This window comes from Dendrobium catenatum, unplaced genomic scaffold, assembly GCF_001605985.2.
Source record: "Dendrobium catenatum unplaced genomic scaffold, ASM160598v2 fragScaff_scaffold_273, whole genome shotgun sequence".
NCBI lineage: Eukaryota > Viridiplantae > Streptophyta > Magnoliopsida > Asparagales > Orchidaceae > Dendrobium > Dendrobium catenatum.
In genome coordinates, this window is record NW_021318735.1 from 722272 (window position 1) to 748709 (window position 26438).

The 26438-nt window shown below is 39.5% G+C and overlaps 2 protein-coding genes across 2 annotated transcripts; one reads left to right on the top strand and one right to left on the bottom strand.

Moving 5' to 3' along the window:
* Positions 1-8158: 8158 nt before the first annotated feature.
* Positions 8159-8815, bottom strand: LOC110115633 (uncharacterized mitochondrial protein AtMg00810-like). Its single transcript, XM_020848917.1, has one exon. The coding sequence runs from the start codon at positions 8813-8815 to the stop codon at positions 8159-8161; it is 657 nt and encodes a 218-aa protein (XP_020704576.1).
* A 13285-nt stretch (positions 8816-22100) lies between these two features.
* On the top strand, positions 22101-25662 carry LOC110115635 (probable LRR receptor-like serine/threonine-protein kinase At4g37250). The gene is made up of 3 exons (XM_020848920.2): positions 22101-22588; positions 22725-24461; positions 24871-25662. Exons 1-3 carry the CDS (start codon positions 22540-22542, stop codon positions 25533-25535), a joined length of 2451 nt encoding a protein of 816 aa, XP_020704579.1. The 5' UTR covers positions 22101-22539; the 3' UTR covers positions 25536-25662.
* The last annotated feature ends 776 nt before the right edge of the window (positions 25663-26438 follow it).

The following is a 26438-nucleotide window of genomic DNA, read 5'->3' on the forward strand; positions in this document are numbered from 1 at the left end:
TTTATTATTTTAATTCAAGTTATTTTAAAACTGATCAAATATTTTATGTGAGCTATTTTTCTTGTAATAATTTTAATTATATCAAGGATTCGAAATTAAGCTGTTATTATATTATTTTATTGTATAATTACAAAATAATATAGCAAGTTTATATGTAATATTAAAAATGAGTACAATAAATTCTTGTAAATCATAATTGTATAGTATTAATTCCTTTTTATCAATCTGTATGTAAAATAAAATATTTATAATAAAAATTGCCTGATGAGTTTTAAATCTATGAAAATTTCAACTAAAATGATTAGAGAGAGAAATTGAGAGGTTATGAAAAGGAGAAATTAAGAGGTAGAGAAAGAAACAAGTGAATGAGGGAGTGACAGTGAGTGAGTGAGAGAGAGACAGGAGAGGAGACAGAGAAGTCAAAGACGCCAATTATTTTTTTTTTTTTTTTGGGAAAAGACGCTAATTATTAGGAGACTGTAGAGTGCTAAGGCATCCAAGGCACCTCTGTGATCTGGGAGATTATTGGGTTCACACATCGGAGACAGCTTACGTTCAGTACTTCACAGTATCAAATGAATACTGTGAGTACGGAGCTCGATACTTCATAATACCGAACAGTGCTGAGCTCGGTACTACTCAGTACCGAGTTCAGTACTGTTCGGTACTATGAAGGAGGTGATATGACACATTTTCATTAAGTTCCGGACATCATCCGATGTCCGAACCCAATAATTTCCCCTGTTGTCCACCACAACACTCTACACTATATTTTACCAGCGAATGGTTTACTAATTTAGATAATTTCTAAGCTCCATAAGCTTTCTCGTATTACAGGCCAGGTACAGGTTGAGCAATTGCCTTCAGATTTTGCATTTACTGTTTGTTGCAGGAGGACAAGGCATGGTGAGAAGGAGGTTGTGTGTGTTTAGATGATTTGAGGGAGGCATATCAGATATAGCGTAGATGACATTGGGAGGCAACCATTAGAGATTTTTCTATCATTCATGAAGACCTTCAAGGATTTTTAATATGAGATCATATTCATCAATGGATCATTGATTATTTTAAAATAAATTATTTGCTCCGACAACTTGATAAAAACCTAACTAAAATGTTTAATTTTTATGTCTGGTTGGAGCTGACTTAAAAATTCAAATGTGACTTGATTATCATTTCATATTAGGTTAAATAGGTATGGCTAAGGTTAAACGGTTCATTTTTAGAATAAACGAATCATATTTGAGTTAAAAATATTATTTTAATCTATAAAATTATACGATTTGTATCATATTCAGGTCAAATATGAGAGATTGGCAAGAGACGGACAGCACAGAGAGAGAAAGTAGAAATGGAAAATAACATTCATACATGAAATTGTAATACAGAGACAGTATTTAATACCGTGTAAATGGCAGATAGGTAATAAACTAAGTACAAGTGGTTTAATTATCCTAATAGCCTCCCGCAAATTAGGCATTCAAGGATCGAATGGTTAATTTGCTTTGAAGTTCGTTGAACTGTGCCGGCGCTAGTGTTTTGGTGAGTATGTCGGCGATTTGATCTTTGGAGGATATGTGAGTGAGATGGATGGCACCGGAGGCAATGTGTTCACGAATGTAATGGTAGTCGACCTCGATGTGCTTGGTTCTTGCGTGGAACACGGGGTTCTTCGCAATAGCCCTGGCGGAGGTGTTGTCGCAATGTATTGTTGTAGGTTTGAGTTGCGGTAGTGTAAGTTCAGCGGCTAGTCGTCGGAGCCAGATTACCTCGGAGGTTGTCGAGGGCAAAGCTCAGTACTCGGCTTCGGTTGAGGATTTTGCTACGGTGATTTGCTTTTTGATTGTCCAAGAAATGAGATTTGGTCCTAAGAAGGTACAAAATCTGGAAATCGGTTTTCTATCACTGGCATCGGATGCCTAGTCAGCATCGGTGTATGAGTGTAGTTCGAGATTTCCGGCTGAAATTGGTAGCCCGTAAGATAGAGTCCCTTTGATGTATCTTAGGAGTCTTTTGAGAGCTTTGAAATCCTGATTTGATGGATTTTGCATGTGTTGGCAAACTACATTAGTGGCGAAGGCGATGTCCGGCCGAGTGATAGATAGATATTGCAACGATCCGGCGAGTCTTCTGTACAGAGTTGAATCTGAGAACGGTGTACTGTCGGCTGGTTGTTGCTTGGACGTTGACACGCTTGGGGTGGGCGCAGGTTTACAATTTGTGTAGCCTGCATCATTGAGGATTTTGGAAGCATAGTGAGTTTGGTTTAAAAAATAGCCTGTTGATGTTCGAAGGACATGAATTCCAAGAAACAGAGAGATGCCTCCGAGTTGCTTTAGCGCGAATTGGGATCGGAGTTGCGTGAGAAGGAGCTTGATTGCTGGCTCGTTGTTTCATGTTACAAGAAAATCATCCACATATATTAGAATGTAAATTTGAATGTGATCTTTATGAAGTATAAGAAGGGATGTATCGGAATGACTAAACCCAAATCCTTGAGCCTATAGGAATCCGGTGAGCTTTTGGAACCACTGTCTCGGCGCTCGTTTTAATCCGTAAAGGGATTTGCGAAGTTTGCAAACAAATTCAAGATGATGCGTGTTTTGAAATCCAGGGGGTTGGCGCATGTATATGTCGTCAAGAAGGTCGCCATGTAGGAAAGCATTGGAGACGTCAAGTTGGAGAATTTGCCAGTTGTGGTTCAGGGCGAGTGTTAATAGAAGACGCATCGTGGGCATTTTTGCAACGGGGATGAAAGTCTCCGTGTAGTTGATCCCGAACTTTTGATTGTAACCGAGAGCAACGAGTCGGGCTTTATACCGATCGACCTTACCGGTTGGCAGAAGCTTCATTTTATACGTCCATTTGCAGCCCAAAATTGGTTTATTTGGTGGAGCGGGAACCAAAGTCCAAGTTTCTTGTTTCTGTAGAGCATCGAATTCTTCGTTCATAGCCGCTCGCTAGTGGTTGAGTTTTGCAGCTTGATTGTAGGTGAGCGGGGTGGAATGAGGATTGATCTGAGTTAGAAGATTTAGGAATTGTTTTGGTTTTGAAATGCCAGATTTTAACCTCATTTGCATATGGTGAGAAGAATTGGGATTGGCCATGTTTTGATGCGATGTTATAGCAGGTGGAGGGAGAGTAGTTCCAGAATTGTGTGCAGGTTGAGTGTTAGAGCTTGGACAGGCCGTGTTGGGTGGAGATAGGATAGTGGGTGAGGTAATAGTGGTGCTGGGGTTTTGTGTGGGTTGAATTTCAGAAGTGTGAGAGAAGTTGTTGATTACAGTAATGGTAGAGTAAGGGGTTAGAAGGAGTGGCGGGTGCTATTTTTCTTGTGAGCGTGTTGGTTTTTGGTAGGCGTGGAGGAGATGTGATAAGGAAATTGAGCTTCGTAAAAAAACACGTGATGAGAGGTTAACGACTTGCCTGTGCTTATGTTGTAACATTTATACCCTTTATGTTGAGGTGAATAGCCAAGAAAGATGCACTCGTGAGATCGAGGTGCAAATTTGTTGGGGGCATATGGTTTCATCTAAGGAAAGCATAAGCTGCCGAATGTGCGGAGGTGGGAATATGAGGGAGATTTGCCATGTAGCCGTTGGAACGGAATCTGAAGCGAGATGGATTTCGAAGGAAGGCGGTTGATGAGATAGTGTGCAATGGATATAGCGTCAACCCAAAATTTGTGCGGTAGGTTGGATGCGTGAATAAGGGCTCGAGTTAGTTCAAGAAGGTGCCTGTGTTTGTGTTCGGCGAGCCCATTTTGTTACGGCATGTGAGGACAGGAGAACTGTTGGCTTATGCCACATTCTTGGAGGAAGGCTTTGAATGAGGTACCGATGAATTCACCTCCGCCATCCGACCGGAGAGTTTTGGGTGTGGTGTTAAATTGTGTTTTAATGTGATTACATAATGTTTTCAATTTCAATAGCACTTCTTGTTTAGTGTACATGAAGTAGATCCAAGAGAAGCACGTATAATCGTCAACAAAGATGATATAGTAGCGAAATCCATCGACAGAAGGTTACGGTGTCGGTCCCCAAACGTGAGTATGAAGTAATTCAAAAGGAGCAGTGGTAATGGAAAAACTTTTATCAAAAACTTGCTTGTGGCTTTTGGCCACATTACAAGACAAACAAACAAAGGAAGAAGGCACGGTAGAGATTTTCAAAAAACATTGAGCAAGAACCGAAGTGATGTGGTTGTGCGGATGTCCTAACCGAGCATGCCATATGAGAGAAGCGTTAGTGGTAGCAGAGAGGGCTATCGGGTTGGTGTCCGGAGAGACTTGAATTTGATAGAGGCCTTTATGAAGACGCCCATGAAGCAGTGGACGCTGGTCCTGTATATCCTTAATAATAAAACCATGATCATCAAACGTTATAGAAACAGAGTTATCTGTTGTAAGCTTAGAAACAGATAACAGATTATGCGTTAATTTTGGGACATGAAGGAGATTGTGAAGACGAAGCTTACGAGATGTGTCGGGTAGAGGAAGAAGTCCTTGACCTACATTTTGGATGGGCAGTGAAGTACCATTGGCGACGGAGATGGAGTCGAATCCTTGGTAGTGTGCGGGGTACTGAATATTCTGAACGTCTGGTGTTAGATGGGTGGAAGCTCCCGAGTCGACGATCCAATCTTGCGGAGGGGTAGAGGTAGGGTTCGCAAGAAGTGCCCGAGGTTGGCGAGGATTGGTGGGAGCGTATTTGAAATTGCACCTATGCCAACAGTTGAGGGCGACGTGTCCGATCTTGTTGCAAATTTGGCAAGTCGGTCGTGCGGTAGTGGTGGCAGCAGACGGCGTATTCTGATAGACCGGCGTAGTTGGGTTGTTCGGCGAGTTCTTTGGCTTGTTGAATCTTTTGTAGTTGTGCCCACGATTTTGGGTATTAGAGGTGGCGTAGAGAGCAGTAGCCTCCGTTGTTGCCTGCTGATCTTGAAGAATATGTTGTTGAAGATGGATTTCTTCATTGCAGAGAAGTGCATAGAAGGTATCAAGATCAATAGGCTGGAGAGAATTGCGAAAATTGGATTTGAAAGAATTGAATGTGGGTGGAAAGTCATTCAAGATATGAAGGATGATGTCCTACAGATCGATCTTGGATCCGGAGGCGGAAATGTTATCAAAAAGAGATTTAATCTTGGTAAGATATTGTCGGATGGATTGATCCTTCATGCAGATGTGATATAGTTTGTTTTTAAGTTGAATGACACGCGATCTGCTCGACGGTTGAAGACGTCTTTCAAGAATGGACCATGTCTCGTGTGTGGTCTTGGAAGTGATAATATAGGGAATAATTTCTTGGGAGATAGTAGAGAAAAGGGCTGAAAGAAGGTTACTATCAATCATTTGCCAGTTGGTGTGGTCGGCGGAGGCGGTGTCGTCGGGAGCTATGGTTGTGCCATTGAGATGGCCGGCGAAACCGTTGGCTGTGAACTGTTGCTGAAGTTGCATCCTCCATATCGTGTAGTTGTCCAACGTGAGTGAATACGGTACCACATTCTTGAGATTCGAAACAAGAAATTTGAGATGTTGGGGTATTGAAAGTGGGTTGGTGTTGTTTCCGGTCTGGGTGGTGGAGGAGGAAGGAGGAGGGGGAGAGATGTCGGAATCTTGATCTCCCCTCATGGCTCTTGATACCATGAGAGATTGGCAAGAGACGGACAGCCCAGAGAGAGAAAGTAGAAATGGAAAATAACATTCATACATGAAACTGTAATACAGAGACGGTATTTAATACCGTGTAAATGGCAGATATGTAATAAACTAAGTACAAGTGGTTTAATTATCCTAATAAAATCATATCGGTTTGAGTCTGAGTCGGACCCTAACAAAACTTGAGCTATATGATAAACAAATCCGATTCAAATCAAACATATTCATATTAAAATCTAATTCACCAGCTCAAATTGGCACTACTATACAAAAACGTTAAGAAAAAGTAATTGAGAATCGTGCGTTTTATCTACCACATGACAGTGTTGAAAGTTTGGTTAAAAAATTATTCCGTTTTTTCTGTGGGGATCTATGCAAAGTGCAAAATAATTGCACAGTTTCTGTAACAAATATATAATTTTTATATTGTAATGAGTGTTGAAGTAAGAGATTCGATATATGATATTGAGCATAATATTGCATAAACGTTTATATCTGTATCTAATGCACTCAAGCTTAGTTTCAATCCCATCATAATTTTTTTAGTTTTAATAATTTTGATAATTTCATAAGTTTCTATTGCTATAAAATATTTTTATAAATATATTTAAGACATTAAATAAAGATAATTATCTAATATGAGTGAAATAGTAATACATATGAAATTTATTTGGAACATAATTTAGTGGCGAAGCCAGTAACTTTTCATTGAGTGAGCCTTTTTCTTTAATCCTCTGCATGCATTACTAAAACATTTCTCCATAAAACATTTCTCCATAATCTTTGTGCAAAGTGAAACCACCTAAAACATACAAAACTCATGTAATATAAGTTGTTATAAATAGGAACATAATTTAATCGCGAAGCCAGAAACTTTAAAGCATTTCTCCATAATCTTTGTGCAAAGTGAAACCACCTAAAACATACAAAACTCATGTAATATAAGTTGTTATAAATAAAAAACTAAAAATAGTGAAACAAAGTGTAGAACAAATTTTTTTTCCTCAACAAAAAACTAAAGAATAAAAATAGTAACTTATAACTTAAATACAAGAAATGGTAAAATGAATCACAAAAGCCGTAACTAAAGATTTTGGTCTTATACTCTTATATACAAAATTAAAACAACAACTAAATAGAAATGGTAAAATGAATTACAAGAAAATTGAAATTTTGAGAACTTCTTACCTTCAGCACTTCAAGTATTGGGGACGATAGAAGACAATTTTTTGGACTAAGCATGATTAGAGCCTTAATTACGGAATTAAGCATTATTTTTTAAAAAATTAAAAGTATGTATAATCGCCCGTTCAATCGGCGATTTATAATTAACTTAAGTCGCCCGTTAGACGGGCGACTTTGCCCTTTTTAAAATGAAAGGCTGAAGCCCTTCTCCCTGATGCCTGTTTCGTTTGCCCTCGCCGATCTTGCCGCAAGCTGACCGTTCACCGCCGGATTTCGACATTTTGGGTAAGTTTTTATGGATTTTTTTGTTTTAAATTTATATTTATTTATTCATTTCGTTAATAGAAGGTAGATTAAGGAAAAAGAAAAAAGAAAATGCACCGTGTAAAAGTGTAGAATGAAGTGATTTTAGGTGATGAGCTATGATTTTGAAACTTTAACTTAAGAAGTAATTTAGGAAGTAATAGATTCATATACTTGTTGCTAGTGCATTCAGATCTACTTGATTTGGCTAGATTTGTTGGTTATTTTTGTGTTTGTGATCATGCTTGTAATTGTTAATTAATTAAAAAAATTATCCTTATATTTGAAAGAGGACCTGCAAGGTTAGTAATAAGAAGAATAGAGCAGAAAGAAGGGAAGAAGAAAGTTAGGGAATGGCTGTAGTATTCTTCATTAAGGCTCATTGTAATACACCCTGTTTCTTATATAGAATGTTCACTGAGAGTATGGCAGAGCCGTTGAGCCGTTGGTTGCTGGAGCAGGGGTATCATGATCTGCTCAGGTGTCAGTTATATGCGGTAGTGGACACAGCGGTGAGATGAGTTCGCGAGAGTCTGATGGAGTACGTTAACATCCCCCCGCAAATTGATCAGGGAGCTTTGCCACTGTCAATTTGGATCGCAGGTCAGTGAATCTGTGACCAGTGAGCGGCTTAGTGAGAATGTCGGCCGGTTGATCAACCGAGGCAATGTGAGAGACTGTGATTGCCTTACGATCAATGTGATCACTGATAAAGTGGTGATCAATCTCTATGTGTTTGGTTCTAGCGTGAAAAACAGGGTTGTTGGCAAGGGCAATGGCAGAGACATTGTCGCAAAAGATGGGTGTTGGAGTATCTTGTATGAGCTGAAAGTCTTGAAGAAGGCGACGAAGCCATATGACATCAGAGGTTGCAGCCGCTAGCGCCCTATACTCAGCCTCAGTGGAGGATTTAGCGACGGTGGATTGTTTCTTAGCACTCCAGGAGATGAGATTCAGTCCTAAGAAGGAACAGAATCCAGTAACAGATTTGCGATCAATTGGGTTGGCCGCCTAGTCGGCGTCGGAGAAGGTAGTAAGCACCAGTGGTCCTGAAGTAAGTGGTATGCCATAGTTTTGAGTGCCTTTAACGTAGCGCAGAAGACGTTTCAGACGTTTGAAGTCTGTGTTGGTCGGAGAGTGCATATGTTGGCATACAACATTTGTAGCATAGGCTATGTCGGGTCTGGTCACCGTGAGGTACTGGAGAGACCCTGCGAGCTGCCGGTAGAGAGTGACATTGTCGAACAGGTCATTGTCCGAAGAAAGCTTGGAGTCTCTTGGGGAGATAGGGGTGTTCACCGATTTGGAGGATTCCATTCCAGCGGAATGCAGTAGATCTCTTGCGTAATGGGTCTGATGAAGAAACAGCCCGGTGTTGGTGTGTAGAACCTGAATTCCAAGAAAGAGATCAACTTGTGACATATGTTTTAATGAGAATCTCTGTTTGAGCTGAGACAGAAGGTGTTGTGTGATGTCTGGTTGATTGCCCGAGAGAAGTATGTCATCAACGTAAGCCAGTAGATATAATTGAGCCCCATTTTTGTTATAGTGCAGCATAGACGGATCCGCTTTGCTAAATTGAAAGCCAAAGTCGAGGAGGAAGGAAGTCAATTTGCGAAACCATTGACGCGGAGCCTGCTTGAGCATCACAAATGATGAATTTATCATTCCGAATGATTTGGTAGAAAATATATGTTTACGCAAAAAAATCAGAACTGCAATTTTCCTTACACGGTTGGTCAATCATGAATAATGTTCAATTTGTTGTTGTAGCGTCGAACAAATAAAAATTTACAGTTGCTTGCGTACAACATGATACTGTGCGATAAAGTGCCCTTGGCGTTTACATGCAACTTAAGCAAGCGATTGGGTGGGGTATGGAAAATAGCTACCATAAAGGGTCCACATATGTGTACGAACCCTGTTCCTCAAGCAGGTCACAGGCAATGTAATTCACAGTTCATTAGCTTCTTTATTATTCCAACTATAAGAAAACATATGGATATAAAACCTAGAGAAATTATTGGAAGAGTTGATGCAAAGTTTAACATTAAAGTTTCATATATGAAAGCATGGGATGCACGTCGAAAGGCTATTAAAGCAATCTTTGCCAGTTGGGAAGAGTATATCGATCACTGAATTTGTTCATGGAAGGTATTGTTCAAGCTATGCATGGAACAGTGTACAAAATCCAATCTTCAAGTTCAAATAGATTTCAAAGGTTGTTTTGGGCTTTCGGTCCATCTATTAGTGGTTGGAGGTTTTGCCGGCCTGTCCTTAGCCTGGATGGAACTTTTCTTTTGGGTAAGTATAGGGAAACATTACTCATTGTTGTTGAGCTTGATGCGAATAACGGGCTATTCCCATTAGCTTTTAGAATTATAGAGGCAGAGTGCAACGAATCTTGGGTCTGGTTTCTCACCATGTTACATGATTTACTCCCTGATGTTGCAAGTAGAACTAATCTTTGCATCATATCTGATCAACATTCTGGGTTGGTGTGTGGATGTCGGAAAATCTTTCATTGGGCAGCACACCATCACTGTCTTAGTCACTTAAGTGAAAACTTCAAGAAAGTGTTCGTCAAATGGGAGCATCTGATGTGGAATTTCTATGCCAGAAAATATACGTATCTGGTGATACGGATGATACATAATTATTCAATCAAAGCATGTTAGATATAATAAGAATTAAGCCTGAACTTCATCAATGGTTAGTTAAAAGGGATGTTTCAAAGTGGTCGTTGATATTTGATGGTGGATTCCGTTACGGAGTACTAATAACAAACGCCTCGGAAGCCTTTAATGGAATTTTAAAAAGAGCTCGTGGGTTACCAGTGCAAGCTCTTATTACTTCCATTTATTATAATGTTGTTCGAATGTTTGTTCGTCGACTCGAGCTTATTCAAATGGAAGAAAATCAGAGTAATAACATTTTTTCCCCATGAGTCCAAGTTAAATTAAGAAAACTTGAAAATGATGAAAGAACTATACCAAAGCCTACACGTATTAATATGCATGAGTTCCAAGTTTTTGATATGTCCTCAAGATCATATCGTGTGGATGTTACACCGGGTGGTAATAGTTTATGTAGTTGTGGGAAACCTGTTATTTATCACATGCCATGTGCTCATGTTATAAGTTGAACTGCATCAGTAAGGATAAGTCACATGGAGTTTGTTTCTAAGTATTACACAATGAAAAATTTTAAGATGACATACTTAGAAGAAGTTCACACCATACCGGATAAGGAGTACTGGCCAAATCATGATCCTGCTACTGGTTTGTTCCCCTTGAGCCCTCCAAACTTTAGAAGAAGGTCCGACAGGCCCAAGACTTCTCGATACAGAAACACAATGGATGAACGATGAACTCAAAGTACTAGAGTGTGTAGTTACTGTCATATTGTTGGGCATAATAGAACTACATGTCCGTCACGTCGTGCGAACCAAGCGTGATTTTGGTGATCTGAACCTATGTGTTTTAGTTTGTTTATGTTTAATTGTTCTCAGAATGAGGTGAGAGTGCTTGTTTAATATTACTTTGTACTTTGCTTTTAGTTGCTTAGGGGTTGTTTGGGTTAAATTTGCAAGTTATGTAATAATATACTCATGTTTGCTTTCGGTTTGGTGATGAAGAAATGAATTAAAAAATCTACACTTTCTTATTTAATTATTATAGTATATTTATCTAGAACTTTTGAGATTTTATTGAGCTTAGAGACTATAGAAAAAATGATTATAAATAATATATTACTTTAAAGGCTATAACATATATGAATGATAATAAAGAAAAATAAGATTTAAATAAGAATCAAGTATAACAAAGCAAGTTGGCATAGTTGAGTTTAGTTTATTCAAGCATACCTGTCTAGTTACTTACGAGAATGTAATCTAAAAAAGAAAAAAAAAAAGCATACCTGACTAGTCATAATTTCATCATTCACTTTATGCTTTCTTTGCCCTTTTTATTATATGAAATGATTTTTTTATGTCAAATTATAGGTATAATGGCAGAAACTCAACCTGGACGTCGAAAACATCAAGCTAAAAAACAAGTACCACAGGGAGATAAAGAGCAGCAAAATGTTCTGATGGATCTAAATCCTAGCATTACCTCATTACGTGGGTCACACAGAGCATCTCATCCGGATGAGGTATGATATGATTTAAAATATTTTGATTATAATTATTTTATTTAATTTTACTAATTCCTTAATTCTTCTTGACATTTTGGGGACAGTTTTGGAAGCTACCTCGCATCTTCTTATGGTTCATGAGTGATCAATAAACTGTCCTAGATTTATGGATGGCCTGCGAGTCTTAGGATTGTATTGTGTTAGTCAACTGCGATACATAAGGATGGATCACAACCTGCTTACATCTTTGGTTGAGCGTTGGTCACCACAGACAAACTCATTTCACTTACCTGTAGGTGAGATGAGTATTACATTACAAGATGTTGCTCTTATATTGAGCCTTTATATTGATGGGCCAGCATTGGTTGGGAACATTGTTGTAGGGCTCGGTAGACGATGGGCTAGTTGGCCGGATTGCTGTGATGATCTATTAGGGCAGCATCCTGAGAGAGATGTTGTTTATCAAGATCCATTCAACCCATGAGTCACATCAAAGTTCAGGATGGGCCAGGTACAGGCTCAGATTTGCCTACCTTTCAGATGGTTACATTGGAGCTTCTATAGGGATTCCTACTTGGACTTGAATGAGCTAGAATTTTGTCGACATGTTCGTGCGTACATTCTCTTTCCGATGGGAACTTTTCTACTCACTACAGGAAAATCACTTATTACCGGCGGAATTTTCCGGCGGCTTTCCGACGGTCACATTTCCGGCGGCTTTCCGGCGGCTTTCCGGCGGTTTTTGACGGCTTAAAATTTCCGGCGGCGGTCCGGCGGCTTTCCGACGGTTTTCCGGCGGCTAATTTCCCCGCGAAATTTTGCGACGGCTAATTTCCCGCAAAATTATCCCGCGGAATTTTCCGGCGGCTTTCCGGCGGCTTTCCGGCGGTTTTCCGGCGGCTAATTTCCCCGCGAAATTTTGCGACAGCTAATTTCCCGCAAAATTATCCCGCGGAATTTTCCGGCGGCTTTCCGGCGGTTAGTTTTCCGGCGGTTTTTTACGGCTTATTTCCTACAAAATTTTCCGGCGGCTTTCCGACGGCTAATTTCCAGATCGGCCCGGCCGATCGCCAGATCGTCCCAGGACGATCAGACCAAATTGGATCGTCCTGGACGGTTCCCAGAACTATTCTCAGGCTGATATTTTCTACAGTGCCGATCGGCCTGGACGATGTCCTCAATCGGCCTGGACAATGTGTACAGAAAATCACCTGGAGCAAAATTGGGCACATTCTGGAGCAGATTTTCCATTGATCGTCCCAGGATGATCCAGATCGTCCTGGACGATCCTGGAGCAGATTTTTGATATTACACAGGTACAGGCTCATATTTTCCTACCTTTGAGATGGTTACATTGGAGCTTCTATAGGGATTCCTACTTGGACTTGAATGAGCTGGATTTTTGTTGGCATGTTCGTGCGTACAATCTCTTTCCGATGGGAACTTATATACTCCTGGACACCTCAGGTAGTGAGATTCATTTGAGATTATTACCTTTGTTAGAGGACTTGGGGTTGTTCAGAACATATTCTTTAGGGGGAGTAGTATTAGCCCACTTGTACCGAGAACTTGCTGAGGCAACTAAGCCTAAGAGGGCCAATATTGCAGGCTGCATTCACTTGCTTCAGATTTAGTGTTGGGAGCAACTTCATGTTGGACGACCTGCACTTCATGTCCCCCTCATCATGTCAGTTTGGATGCACTTTCTGTTGGCTACAGGTAATCAATAAAAAATGCTAATAATTTTATATTATCATTTCTAATCATAACAATATAAATTTTTTTTTTGAAGGTGGAACCAAGAATTTATAAGGCAGCTCCCAACAGGTAGCCTCACAAGCTATAGAGATGAGTTAGATATACTTTTAAATAGTCATATATGTATTCTTATTAGAAATATTGAAGTTATATTTCTTAATTGATACCACTTTCAATTATTTGATTGACCAGGTGATTTGGTAGCCGTATACCACGGAAGTTCGCTCTCAGGTCGTCGATATATGCTTATTTGGAGAAGCTATATGGTTAGCTCGTGTGCCTCTTGTTTGTTGGACTCGGGTGGAGTGGCACCTCCCCGATAGAGTTGTTAGACAGTTTGGGCTTATTCCTACCATGGAGGTTCAACCTATGGAGCTCAAATTTGCACGAGTTGATGGGCGTGGTAAAGTTGATACAAATTGGATGGTCTACCACCTACCTTACATTGGATTGTGGGAAGATAGACGAGCATATATCATTGAAGGAATTACTACAAGACCTGATAGTGAACACTTCATTCACGAGTACTTATAGTGGTTTAGGTCCTGGGCGACATTATACATGTTGAAGCCACCAACAACACCACCAACTACATACTACCCCAGAGCACCATCAGAGCAATATTTGGTATGTAATATCAGTGTGTTATATACTTCATTTCTTAAGAATTATAACATTATTGACGTTTTATTTATTTTCCCTTCACTCAGCGTGATTTCTTCCTGGAGACAGAGAGGGCAGTGTTACCTATGGTTGGTTCACATGACTACAACAATGCCGATAATGTTATTAAGAGAATTGTTGAGATGACAGTGGATTTGCATAGAGAGCTTAATATCCCTGATTACCTATACTCTGAGCATGGATATGTAGGGTATCCATACGAGGCCTTCAGTCCAGTGATAGGTGAGCCTCAATCTACTGATGCAGGATCATTATCGTATCAATATTTGGGACCTTCTCAGCCTTTCATTACTCAGCCGACTCAGCAAACTACACCAGGCTGGTACCCACATGAGCATGTTCCAGACAGTACATTAGCAGGCACAGTTGAGGCAGAGCAGGAGGGCGTCTTTGGGGTTGAGCAGCAAGTGTTACGTGACAAGCCTGTACGTCCACCACAACGTTACACACCAGGCAGTGATGCTTTACCCCATAGAGGACGTAGGAGACGTTAGTTTATGATATGTTTTGATTATGTATTATGTAGACTTCTGCTGATGCTGCATTTGGTGATTAATGAATATGACTTTGCTTATCTTTCTTTCAGCTAACATACTATATACTTCACTAATAAAATTAAATCAAATTAAATTTATTTGAAAATTGATGAGATTAACTAGTAAGGAGAATTACTCATTCAACAGATAACCACTATTTGATTTAATTTAACAATACAACCACAGATAAATAGTTTCATAAGAGAAGACAATTGTGTTGAATTCACAATACGACCTAGAACATCTACTTCAACATAGATTTCCTAATTTCTAAGTAACATATGTAAGCGTGATTCGAGTTGTGTTTGTGTTGGAAAACATTTCATTTCGAGCTCAAACTCATATTGCAGGTCTTGCCAGTCATCAACATTGAAGAATTGTCTGAGGTGACCATCAGGTAATGCCTCCTTCATCCGATTTTTATAAAAATCTACAATATACTTATCATATCTCGAACACCAACTAGAATATAAAATGACATGCTCAATGTGAAGTTCACTACAGTCAATATCTGGAGGGGAATGACCGCCATCTCTATGGCGTTTCATCTCATGGTACCGCATCTGTAAAAAATGAGGGCTGACAAAGTGACAATTCTCTTATTGGAACCTAATTTGAAGAGATTTCCAACCGGCGGCATTTAAGAAATCTCTTGTCCTAAAAGGTTTTGCCTTAATTAACTCTGAATACATGACCCAGAGGCAATCATCCTCATCTTCTGATCATTCAAGAACACAACACCGAAAGATCTCATTCGTATTTGCTTGTTTCTCCAACGGACTATCAGCGGCTCGTGCTATGCAATCATACATTCTTAGACTTGCATCATCAAATCTTTCTTTGTTGGGCACGCCATTCTGCTTCTCCATAATAGGCCAAAACATTTTGAATAGCTCAACTTTCTCTACATCTATATTTCATTCATCTTCTTTGCACTCTTTAAATAGGACATAGTTATGAGATTCAACCATCACATGCAGTCCTACAACACAATTAAATTTGACAAGTCATCTGATGGGATATAGTACTGCTAGTGAAATGACTTGTCATTGCACAAAAAACATGGCATTCTAAGGATCATATGCTCTTAATGAAATTTTTTTGACAAAAAAAACCTTATATAGGACATTATTTACCAAAAAATTATAGAATTCTTCATAAATAAAATCTTAGATATAAATTAATGATATATATATATTGTACATCCAATGCAACATTTAATATGAGATATAAAAATTGTTTTTTTTAAATAATTACCTAATTTGCCCATTAAATGGGCGACTTAGAAGTCGCCCAGACGACGGGCGATTTTTATAGAGACATACATCATAACGGCTAATTGCCTCAGCTTTGCCAAATCAGCCTAAGTTGCCGAATTAAACGGCGATTATGCCTACTTTTAATTTTTTTTTTAATTATGCTTAACTTCCTAATGATGCTTAGACTGAAAATTTTCCCATTATAGAATTATAGCAAAGCTTAAGTGATCACTTAATTTTTTGTTAATCAAATTGACTAAAAGTAACTATGTTTGAGATGAAAATTTTAGTTTCGCCCAAAATTTTAAAGAGTCCGTAGAAATTATTTAATTTTGCTGAAAATAAAAAATGTTAATAAAGTTTATATCAATTTCAATCAAGACTAAGGCTTTGTTTGGATAGCTTTCTTACTATTTTATGAAACAATTTTTTAGTATAACTTTTCTTTTTTTAATTTGAAATTTTTGTACTAGATGAAATCTTGATTAAATAATCAAGAGAGGCGGAAAGAGGAAGAGGACAACCGGAGTAGACGAAGAGGAAACAAAGTAATTTATATTTCTCGTTTGTACAGGAATATAGTGGAGAAAAAGGATTCATGTAGCCGACCCCACGTAGTGGGATAAAGGCTTGATGTTGTTGATGTTGTTGTTTGTACAGGAATACAATGTATATATAAGCAGAATTAGTATTAGAGGACAAATGGATGAAGGTCACGCGTTATCTTGATAACTAACTCAAGATAATGGCGTGGCTAACAGGCCCGCTCAAGCTGGTGGTTCCTGAGAAGTAACAAGCTTGACCAATAGAGTTTTAAATCGTGGTGCTGGATCTTGATTAAAGAATCAAGGGAGGCGGAAATAGGAAGAGGACAATCGGAGTAGACGAAGTGGAAACAAAGTAATTTCTATTTCTCGTTTGTACAGGAATATAGTGGAGAAAAATGATTCATATAGCCGACCCCACGTAGTGGGATAAAGGCTTGATGATGATGATGTTGTTGTTGTTGTTGTTTGTACAGGAATACAATGTATATATAAGCAGAATTAGTATTAGAGGACAAATGGATGAAGGCCACGCGTTATCTTGATAACTAACTCAAGATAATGGTGTGGCTAACAGGCCCCCTCAAGCTGGTGCTTCCTGAGAAGTAACAAGCTTGACCGATAGAGTTTTAAATCATGGTGCTGGTAGAGATTTGGTTAGCATATCAGCAAGTTGATCCTTGGTGGAGATGTGATGAACTTGGAGGTTGTTATCATTGATACAGCTGCGGATGTAGTGACAATTAACTTCAATGTGTTTGGTACGTGCTTGAAACACTGGGTTATTTGCCAAAGCGATGGCAGACATGTTATCGCAAAATAATGTAGTGGCGTTGGTCTGAGGATAGTTGAGTTCTTGAAGAAGCCAGCCGATCCATACAATTTCGGTGGCAGCTACGGCTAAGGCGCGATATTCTGCTTCTGTAGAGGATCGAGCGACGGCTATTTGTTTCTTTACGCTCCAAGAGATCAGAGAGGATCCCAAGAAGTTGTAGAAGCCTGTAGTGGATTTTCTGTCGACTTTGTCGCCGGCCCAGTCGAAGTCAACATAGGATCGAAGGATCGGTTTGTCACGGAATAGGGGTAGGCCGGTGTGAATGGTTCCCTGTAGGAATCTCAGTAAAAGTTTTAGAGCTTCGAAGTGTACAATTGTTGGGTTTTGCATGTGTTGACAGACTTTGTTGACTGCAAAGGATAGATTCGGCCTCAAAAGCATCAAGTATTGTAGTGATCTGGCGAAATGACAGTATAGAGACGGATTAGAAAAAGCATTAGAGTTGGAAGTGGTATGAGAAATTTTGAGTTGAGAGGGTGTGGAGACTGGTTTGCAGTTTGTCATGCCTGCCCGAGATATAATTATTTGTGCAAATCGGCTTTGATTGAGGTGAAGCCCGTAGGTGGTGTGCACTACTTGTATTATGAGGAACTAAGAGATGGTGCCGAGGTCTTTCATAGTAAATTTGGAGCTGAGGTTGGCGATGATTGTCTTGATTGTGTTTTGATAGTTGTCTATAAGAATGGTGTCATCAACATAAACTAGAAAATACATAGTGATTTTGTTTTTGTTGTAAATATATAAGGAAGTGTCATAAGATCTTAGCTGGAATATGAGAGTTTGTAGGTGACTAGAGAGTATAGCAAACCATTCGCGTAGTGATTATTTGAGGCCGTACAAAAGCCTTTTTCAGTTGGCATACGTGGTTGGGATGAAGTTTGTCAATAAAGCCAGTCGGTTGTTTCATGTAGACGGTATGATTGAGGTTACCATGTAGGAATGCATTAGAGACATCGAGTTAATGGATTGTCCAGCCTTGGTGTAGGGCAATAACGAGTAGAATTCTGATTGTGGGTATCTTTGCAATGGGGCTGAATGTTTCTATGTAATCGAGCTTGTGTTCTTGATTGAAACCTTTAGCTACAATGCAGGCTTTGTAGCGTGCAATAGTACCGTTGTCTAAGTATTTGGTGTAAAACGTCCATTTGCAGCCAAGAACGTTGATAAGGAGCGTGGGGAACCAGTTCCCAAGTGCCTTGTGATTGAAGTGCTTGGAATTCGTCGGACATGACACACTCCGCCAGTGCTCAGAGCGAGAGGCTTCGATATATGTAGTAGGATTGGCAGAAGAGGAGGAGTGGTGTGAATGAGATTAAAGATGGTTTTTGGTTTTAGATGACCAGTTTTAGAGCGGGTAACCATGTGGTGTGTGTGTTGAGCTGTGGGAGAGGAGTGTGAAATGGGATCGTTGTTTGTGTGGGGTTCGATCATAGGATGATTGCTTTGTGAGGCGGGGGGATTGCTGTGGCTGGACGTGGGTGTTATGGGTTTGGTGCTATAATGAAAAGTAGCAAGAACAAGAAATAGTGGAGGAGTGAGGCTCGGTGAGGGGCTGTGTTCGTTTGTACTTACTTTGTGATGATAAGGAAAGATAGCTTTGTTGAAGATGACATGACAAGAAACGTAGATGCGGCCTGTTTGAGGGTGGAGACATTGGTAGACTTTTTGAGACATTGGTAGCCTTTTTGAGAAGTTACGTACTCGATAAAGATGCAGGGTGTAGAGAGGAGAGAGTTTTGAATTGTTGTAAGGTTTTAACTAAGGATAACACAGGCAGCCGAATATTTTGAGATGGTCATACCTGGCAGATTTGCGATAGAGAATGTGATATGGACTGAGATTTTTTAGAGTGCGAGTAGGGAGACGATTGATTAGGTAGATAGATGCCAGAAGTGCTTTGACCCAGAGGGAATGCGGGAGATGAGCATCTATCATAAGGTTACGAATTATTTCAAGAATGTGTCTATATTTTCGTTCCGCGATGTCGTTTTGAGAGGGAGTGTAAGCACAGGTGTACTGATGGTTGATACCCAAATGTTTGAAGATAGTTTGAAATTTGTGATTTATGAATTCACCGTCGCCATCAGACCAAAATGTTATGATTTGAGCATTAAACTTGCGGGTAAACATGTTATTGAATTTGGTGAATTTGGTAAACATGTCAGATTTGTTAAGTAAAGGATAGACCCAGTAGAATTTATAGCAATCGTCTATGAACGAAACGTAATATTTGAAACCTTGAATGGAGGTAACGGGTGCAGGACCCCAGACGTCGGAATGAACTGATTCAAAGAGTTGAAAGCTACAATTTGTAGAACAATCAAATGGTAATCGTTGGCTCTTGGCCAATCTACAAGAAATACAATGCAAATTATTTTTATTACATATAGATGGAATGCATTTGTGTAGATATTGAGATGTGGTAGACGCCGGGTGGCCAAGATGCTTATGCCAAAGGTTGGACATTTATTGAGTCTAGAAGAGTGCGAGGTTTGGGTTGTGGATGGTAGAGCGAATAGGGTATAAGCCATCAAGGCATGTACCCGTGAGTAGTAGACGACCCGTCATTGAGTCCTAAATTTGAAACCCGTTAGCGAAAAATTTGACGGTGCAATTAATGTCTTTTGTTAAGCGATGAATGGAGATAAGGTTGAATGAGAGATTGGGAACGTGAAGTAAGTGTTGGAGATATAGATTACCTGAGGGAGTGGGTAAAATACCTTTACCTGAGTTGTGAATAGGTATTTGGTTGCCATTGCCTAGAGTGATCTGATGGGCGCTGGTGTAAGGCTTGATAGATTGAATTTTAGATGGATCGAACGTGAGATGACGGGTTGTGCCAGTGTCAAGGTACCATTCGTTAGAATTATTTGATTTGGATGGAGCAAATAGTGCAGTTTTGTTCGTTTCTTCTAAGTATGACAGATCATGATGATTCCAAGACTTAATGGCAGAGTGATTGGCTTTGGAACAGATTTGGCAAGTGACGGATCTGGCATTTTGCTTGTCCAATCGGTTGCGGGAAGAGCGACCATAGGAAGAAGATCTGCCTTGGTTGGTGGTATAACGACCACGATTGCTGCCACGGTAGGTTGTAAGTGTAGTGGATGGATCGATAAGCTACAAATTATGTAGATCTTTGATAGCTTCTTGAACCAAGTTCAGCTCCTTGCTGCAAAGAAGCGTGTAGAGATCATCTAGGCTCAGCGGTTGCGGGTTTGTTCGGATGGCGATTTTAAACGCCTGGTACTTGGACGGAAGACCGTTGAGTGTGTAGAATATAACTTCTTTGGGGTCTAGCGGAGAGTCTGTCGCAGCAATGGCGTCGACTAAGGATTTTATGGCGAGCATATATTGTGACATATTTTGATTGTTCATAGATAAATGATGGAGTTCGTTGCGAAGCTGGATCGTTCTTCATCGGGTTGAAGATTGGAGATGGAGAGCGATGGTATCCCAAATGTCCGAACAATGTTCAAGAGAGAGGACGTAGGGTAAGATGCTCGGAGAAATGATCGAATAGAGTGCTGCGACGAGATTTTGGTCAAGGAGGATCCACGTCTAAGTTGAGAGAGTAGAGGAGGAGGGTGGATCGGGTTGGAGAGGGGCAAGTGCAAGATCTATCAAGAAAGCCATTAAACCCGTTAGCTTTGAACAATTTTAGGACTTGAGAGCGCTAGATTGGATAATTTCAGCGGTGAGGGTGAGGGAGATGATGCCTTTAATGTTGCTTATGAGAAATTTTAGCTGTTGAGGGATTGGTTGTTGATCGAAGGTTGTAGTTGAGTTCGGCCTTGCGTCGGTAGTGGTTGCAGTCTACGAAGAGGATGCCATGGGAGAGAAGGTAAGCACCGGAGAGAGCAGGAGGCGAAAAAGAGTGGGTTTACAGGAAGACCCGCTTTGATAAATCTTGATTAAATAATCAAGAGAGGCAGAAAGAGGAAGAGGACAACTGGAGAATACAGAGAGGAAACAAAGTAATTTCTATTTCTCATTTGTACAGGAATACAATGCATATATAAGCAGAATTAGTATTAGAGGACAAATGGATGAAGGCCACGTGTTATCTTGATAACTAACTCAAGATAATGACATGGTTAACACTAGAGAGTTGCTTCATAAATCAATAAGAAAGTTATACTAAACAAGACATCTTTCCGAGTGCTTCTTAAAACAATTTTTTGGAACACAAATTTTAATTTTTGTACTAAAAAATTTCTTTAAAAAATAATAACAAAGTTAACCCAGACATCTTTTGGAATTGGTTTTTACTGTTTCCAAAAACAACTTTCTAGTACAAAAATTTTAAAAAAAAATTTAATCAAAAGCTTTTTTAGAAAGCATTGAGAAAACGGTACCAAATGATGCCTAAACCACTAAACTTTAAAAACATGCTTTTTTGATGTATATATTTTGACCTTATTGATATCTTCTCCACTTAACTTAGAATTTGTTATGTATATTTTTCATATGCAAAATTATGTCATTTATATATTTAATGTTTAAAATTTACACTTTACTCATATCAAAATTAAAAATTTAAATAACATAAAAAGTAAAACCCTTTTCACCATCTCTATTGTAATCCAATAATCGAACTCCTCATCTCGTCATCTTTCACCAACATTCATAATTATTATTTTTCACACACCTTCGATTTTATTGCAGCGAGATCTTATCACGACTTCCTTATTTTTTACTTCGTTTTCCAGTGAGAACCCATTGTGACTTCTTCATCAGGGCTTCATCAAAGTTTTTAATGAAATTAAATAAACTTTTATATAATGTAAATAGTAAGGTTTAAATATAAAATATAAAATAGTTTAAATTAGAGTGCTATATATGTAAATCCTTTTTTAAGCTTTTGCTCATAGAGGTGAGTATTATTAATGACCACTAAGGATAAATTTTTTTTCTGAGAAATTTTAACGACTATCATACATTCATTTTATTGTATAATATTATCCTAGAAATCTCTTTAAGCTCTAATAGAGAAAACTAATAAAATTGAAGCATAATAACACTGATTGTTGATTAATAATAAAAAAATTATATGAAAATATTTTCATATAAAACATTAGATGATAAAGTTAAATGTAATTAATTTTTTTAAAATTAAGATATAATTTTTTTATATATAATATTAAATTTAAAATAATTTTAACGACTTCTAATTCAACATAATTTATATGAAAATTTATTTAGCTCCAATGTTACAAAAAAAAAAAATCTCATAAGCAAGCCATAATGATTCTATATACACAAGAGATCCCTGGCTCCTCCTGTGAGAATAGAACAAAACAAGCTCACATTCTGTACTAATCATGGCCAAGGGCAATCACATTGAATCCATGATTCCCCATCTCCTTGTTCGTTTTCCTCGATACAGAGATTCCCTCTGTTTTTTAGGCGGTAAAAAGATTTAAAGAGCAAAAAAAGAAAAGATAAAAGGAAAAAGAACAAACAGGTGGGCATTTAATCATTCCTGAGAGCTTCAGGTTAAATATTAATGGCGGGCTCAGATCTGTGAAGCTGTGATCCCTCTTTTGGTGAGCTGTGGTTTTGTCCCTGTCCTTAGAAGAAAATCCTTTTAACCTTTCCTTTACCCCGATTTTTCTTACCTTTTTTTATCTTTTCTATGGTTCTCTGGAACTGTGAGCTCTCCAAAGTCCAAACAAAAGTAGCAGGTAATGGCGGGGGGTTGTTAGTATTAGTGCTCTGCAAACCAACTCCACAGTCTTCTTCTTCTACCTTTCTTCTAAATGCTGTAAGAAATGTTTTTTCTCTTCTGATAAGAAACTGACTAGAGAATGACCTTCTCAGAGAGTAAGGACCATCTTCAATGGAGACTCCAAGTTCTCCCCTTTTTGATTCTCCTTCTCTGTGAACCGACTTCTTTACTTGGTTTAACCCAAGATGGAGTCTTGCTGCTCTCCTTCAAGGATTCCGTGCTCAGAGATCCTTTGTCGGTGCTTGCCGACTGGAACTCCGACGACGAGACTCCTTGCTCGTGGAACGGCGTCATGTGCACCGGTTTCCCAGAGGCCGGCGGCGAAAACAGCTCGGCGGTTAGGAACTGGGACGATAATCCGTCTTCTTTTTCTGTGTCCAGGGTGATAAGCTTAGTTCTTCCTGGCGCTCAGCTTTTGGGATCCATTGCGGGCGACCTCGGTCTCATCGAGCATCTCCGGCACCTCGACCTATCTGGCAATGTTTTCAACGGAACCTTTCCGGCGGCGCTGTTCAACGCGTCGGAGCTCCGCGTTGTCTCTCTGGGCGACAACGAGCTCTCCGGCGAGTTACCGGAGCTCTTCGGAAAGCTTCAGAGTCTCCAAGCTCTTAACTTGTCTGACAATGCTTTGATGGGCACCGTTCCTAGAAACCTTACCTTTCTCCCCAACCTCACCATTGTCTCTCTCAGCAACAATTATCTCTCCGGCGAAATTCCCGGCGGCGGGTTCAGAAAGGTCGAACTTTTAGACCTCGGGTCGAATCTATTGAACGGCTCCCTTCCGCCCGATCTTACTGGAGAGAATCTCCGATACCTGAATCTTTCTTACAACCGGCTCGCTGGCGAGATTCCGCCGAAACTGGGGTCGAGGTTTTCGTCAAACGCGACGCTGGACCTCTCCTTCAACAATTTCTCAGGCGAGATCCCGCCTTCTGAAGCTTTCCTAACGCAAAAGGCGGCGGCTTTCGTCGGAAACCAGGATCTCTGTGGCAAGCCGCTCAAGAATCTCTGCACCATCCCTTCCACACTGTCAAAGCCACCAAATAACTCCTCGCCAGCAGCAAAGTCTCCCCCAGCCTTCGCAGTGATGCCAAAATCCCCGAAAGGCGATTTTCCAGGAACAGGTTCTGGCGGTGGTGGCGAGAGCTCTCATAGCTCAGCCAGTCTTAAACCAGCAACAATCGCAGCCATAGCCATAGGAGATCTCGCCGGACTCGGTCTTCTCTTCATTCTAATCCTTTTCTTCCATCACAGCAAGAAAAAACAGAACCAAAACAGAGAAGTCAAACCAATAAAGTCAGACCAAAGGGCACCAGAAGCAGACTCCAAGCGACACGGCGGTCTATCCTTATGCTTGCGGAAGAACTCCGGCGACGAAAACGAAACCGAAGAAACATCAGAGAGCAATAATTCCTCCGAAACTGAAACAGAGGAAGAAGGAAAAGTAAAAGCCGCCGGAAAAGAAAACGGCGACAGCAAGTCAATAGCCCATGAAAAGAATCAAGGTGGAATCCTCGTATCAGTGGATGGAGAAACGGAGCTTGAGGTAGAGACGCTACTTAAAGCTTCGGCCTACATCCTCGGAGCTACGGGAGCCAGCATTGTTTACAAAGCCGTGCTCGCCGACGGCACAGCGTTCGCCGTACGCCGCATTGGGGAAAGTTCCTCCATTGACAAGCTCAAAGATTTCGAGGCACAGGTCCGCACCATTGCCAAGCTTCGCCATCCTAATATTCTTCCGCTTCGCTGCTTCTACTGGGGAGCAGATGAAAAGCTCCTTATTCACCACTACGCCTCCAATGGCAGCCTGGCCAATATCTTCTTTAGCAGTAAAATCTCTTCCTCCTATTTATCAATTCTATCTTTGTTCACAAATGAGTAACTTCCATGATCGTAGACTTTTAAGTTTGTTCTTTCTAATATTAGTTTTTTTTTTCCAGTTGTTTAATTTAATCTCATAATTGATTAAATCTGATTTAATTTAATTTTTATTATTTTTATCATTTTTTTTGGAGATTAATAGAGGGAGGATTTTGTAAGATCAATTTTTTCTACTAATGAGATTGATTCTTGACAATTTTAAAATTTTGTCGTACGAAATTTCTCTTTATTAATTGCCGTTCAAAAAAAATTAACTAGTTGATGATATGAATAAATTTGTTCAGTTTTGAATGAGTTGGAGTTTAAATTGAAGTCATCTTAGGAATAAAATCAAACACCTTGCATATCTTGTTGCAGAGAAACTCGGCTCTTCTCCATTCCACCTATCCTGGGAATCCCGCCTCAGAATTGCCAGAGGAGTAGCCAGAGGCTTGGCTTACCTACACGATAAGAAGTTCCTCCATGGCAATCTCAAGCCCAGCAACATCCTTCTCTCAGCAGACCTGGAGCCCATGATCGGAGACCTCGGCATCGACCGCCTCCTCGCCACCGACAATGAGACCAAGCCCGGCACTTCCGCTCGACAATTCGGCAGCAAAAGATCGACTCTTTCACAAGGAAGCCTTCCCGATTTATCGTCATCGACGGCCACCGGAGCCAGTCCCATTGCCTCCATCTCCGCCCCTCCTCCATATCAAGCTCCTGAGTCTCTAAAGAACCTGAAACCAAATCCTAAATGGGATGTTTATTCCTTTGGAATGGTGATTCTTGAGCTGGTATCAGGGAGAGTTTTTCTTGAGGTGGAGATTATGCAGTGGAATGTCGTGGAGGAGAAGAAGAGAGTGTTGCGAATGGCTGATCCTGCGTTGAGAGGAGAAGTGGAAGGAAAGGAAGAAGCTCTGTTGAGTTGTTTTAAGCTGGGATTTGCCTGTGCTTCCACGGCTCCGCAGAGAAGGCCTTCAATGAAAGAAGTCGTTCAAGTTCTTGAGAGGTTAGTTTTGGCTTCTGGGAGTTCAACTTGATGGGAATGTTGTGTAATATAAGCTAATTGGTTGTTGTTATTAAGATTATGATTTGGAACAAATGCTGATTAATGTTCTGTCCTTTTTCTTTTAATTTGTTTTTTGTGGATGTGTGTTTTCTGTTTTTTATATTTCAATTTTGATGATAATAGTATAGGACTAGCTCTTCATGGATTAAATTCTTTGTATTGGTAGCTTGAAATTGAAAAAAATTGTGGGATTAGCTCTCCTCACAAATTAAATTCTTTGTTCTAATATAATTATTGGTTAAGATAGATTTTGAAATTATTAAATTTGCTTTATAGGCTATTTGATTTCATGAAAAATGAGTGTTAAATATTTCAGATGTAGTGATTACATTATGAAAATTTTGGTGTGCTTGATGAGGAATGCAAGATAAAATTTTGATAAATTTTAAATTTATCTTATTGTTTTTTTTTTATGCATTCAAAATTCATCACCAGCCCCTTAAAATGAGTATAAATTTTAAAGAAAATTTAATAATTTTAATTGTCCATCATAATTTAGATTGTATTAGAATATGTTAGGAATAAAATCACATAATGAAACAAACAAGAAAAAAGAAAACATGGAAAAGAACGCAAGATGTAATGTGAGAAAATATTAAATTGAGAAAAAAATCAAATAGCTACACGAAATTAAGAAATCCACTATGACAATGGGAGAAATTGTATAATCTCTATATTCTCACTCACATTATCTCTATTCACTCCTCGCTCTATTCTACTTGCAAAATAGACAAAAATATTAATTTCTATTACATCAAAAGATATAATCATTCAAGCGAAATAATAAGAACTAAGAAAATTTGCTTTGTTCGACTCACAAAGTTGTTGCCCTATACTTGCAACACCTCAATATTGACTTCTCTGTCTTGCAACG

What these genes read in the sequence shown, in the direction of transcription:
- LOC110115633 (XM_020848917.1), bottom strand. Translation starts at nt 8,815, where the DNA reads ATGATAAATTCATCATTTGTGATGCTCAAGCAGGCTCCGCGTCAATGG.
- LOC110115635 (XM_020848920.2), top strand. Translation starts at nt 22,540, where the DNA reads ATGGTTCTCTGGAACTGTGAGCTCTCCAAAGTCCAAACAAAAGTAGCA. An exon ending in AGTCCAAACAAAAGTAGCAG is followed by an intron (nt 22,589 to 22,724) that starts GTAATGGCGGGG and finishes TGACCTTCTCAG; the next exon opens with AGAGTAAGGACCATCTTCAA. An exon ending in GGCCAATATCTTCTTTAGCA is followed by an intron (nt 24,462 to 24,870) that starts GTAAAATCTCTT and finishes ATCTTGTTGCAG; the next exon opens with AGAAACTCGGCTCTTCTCCA.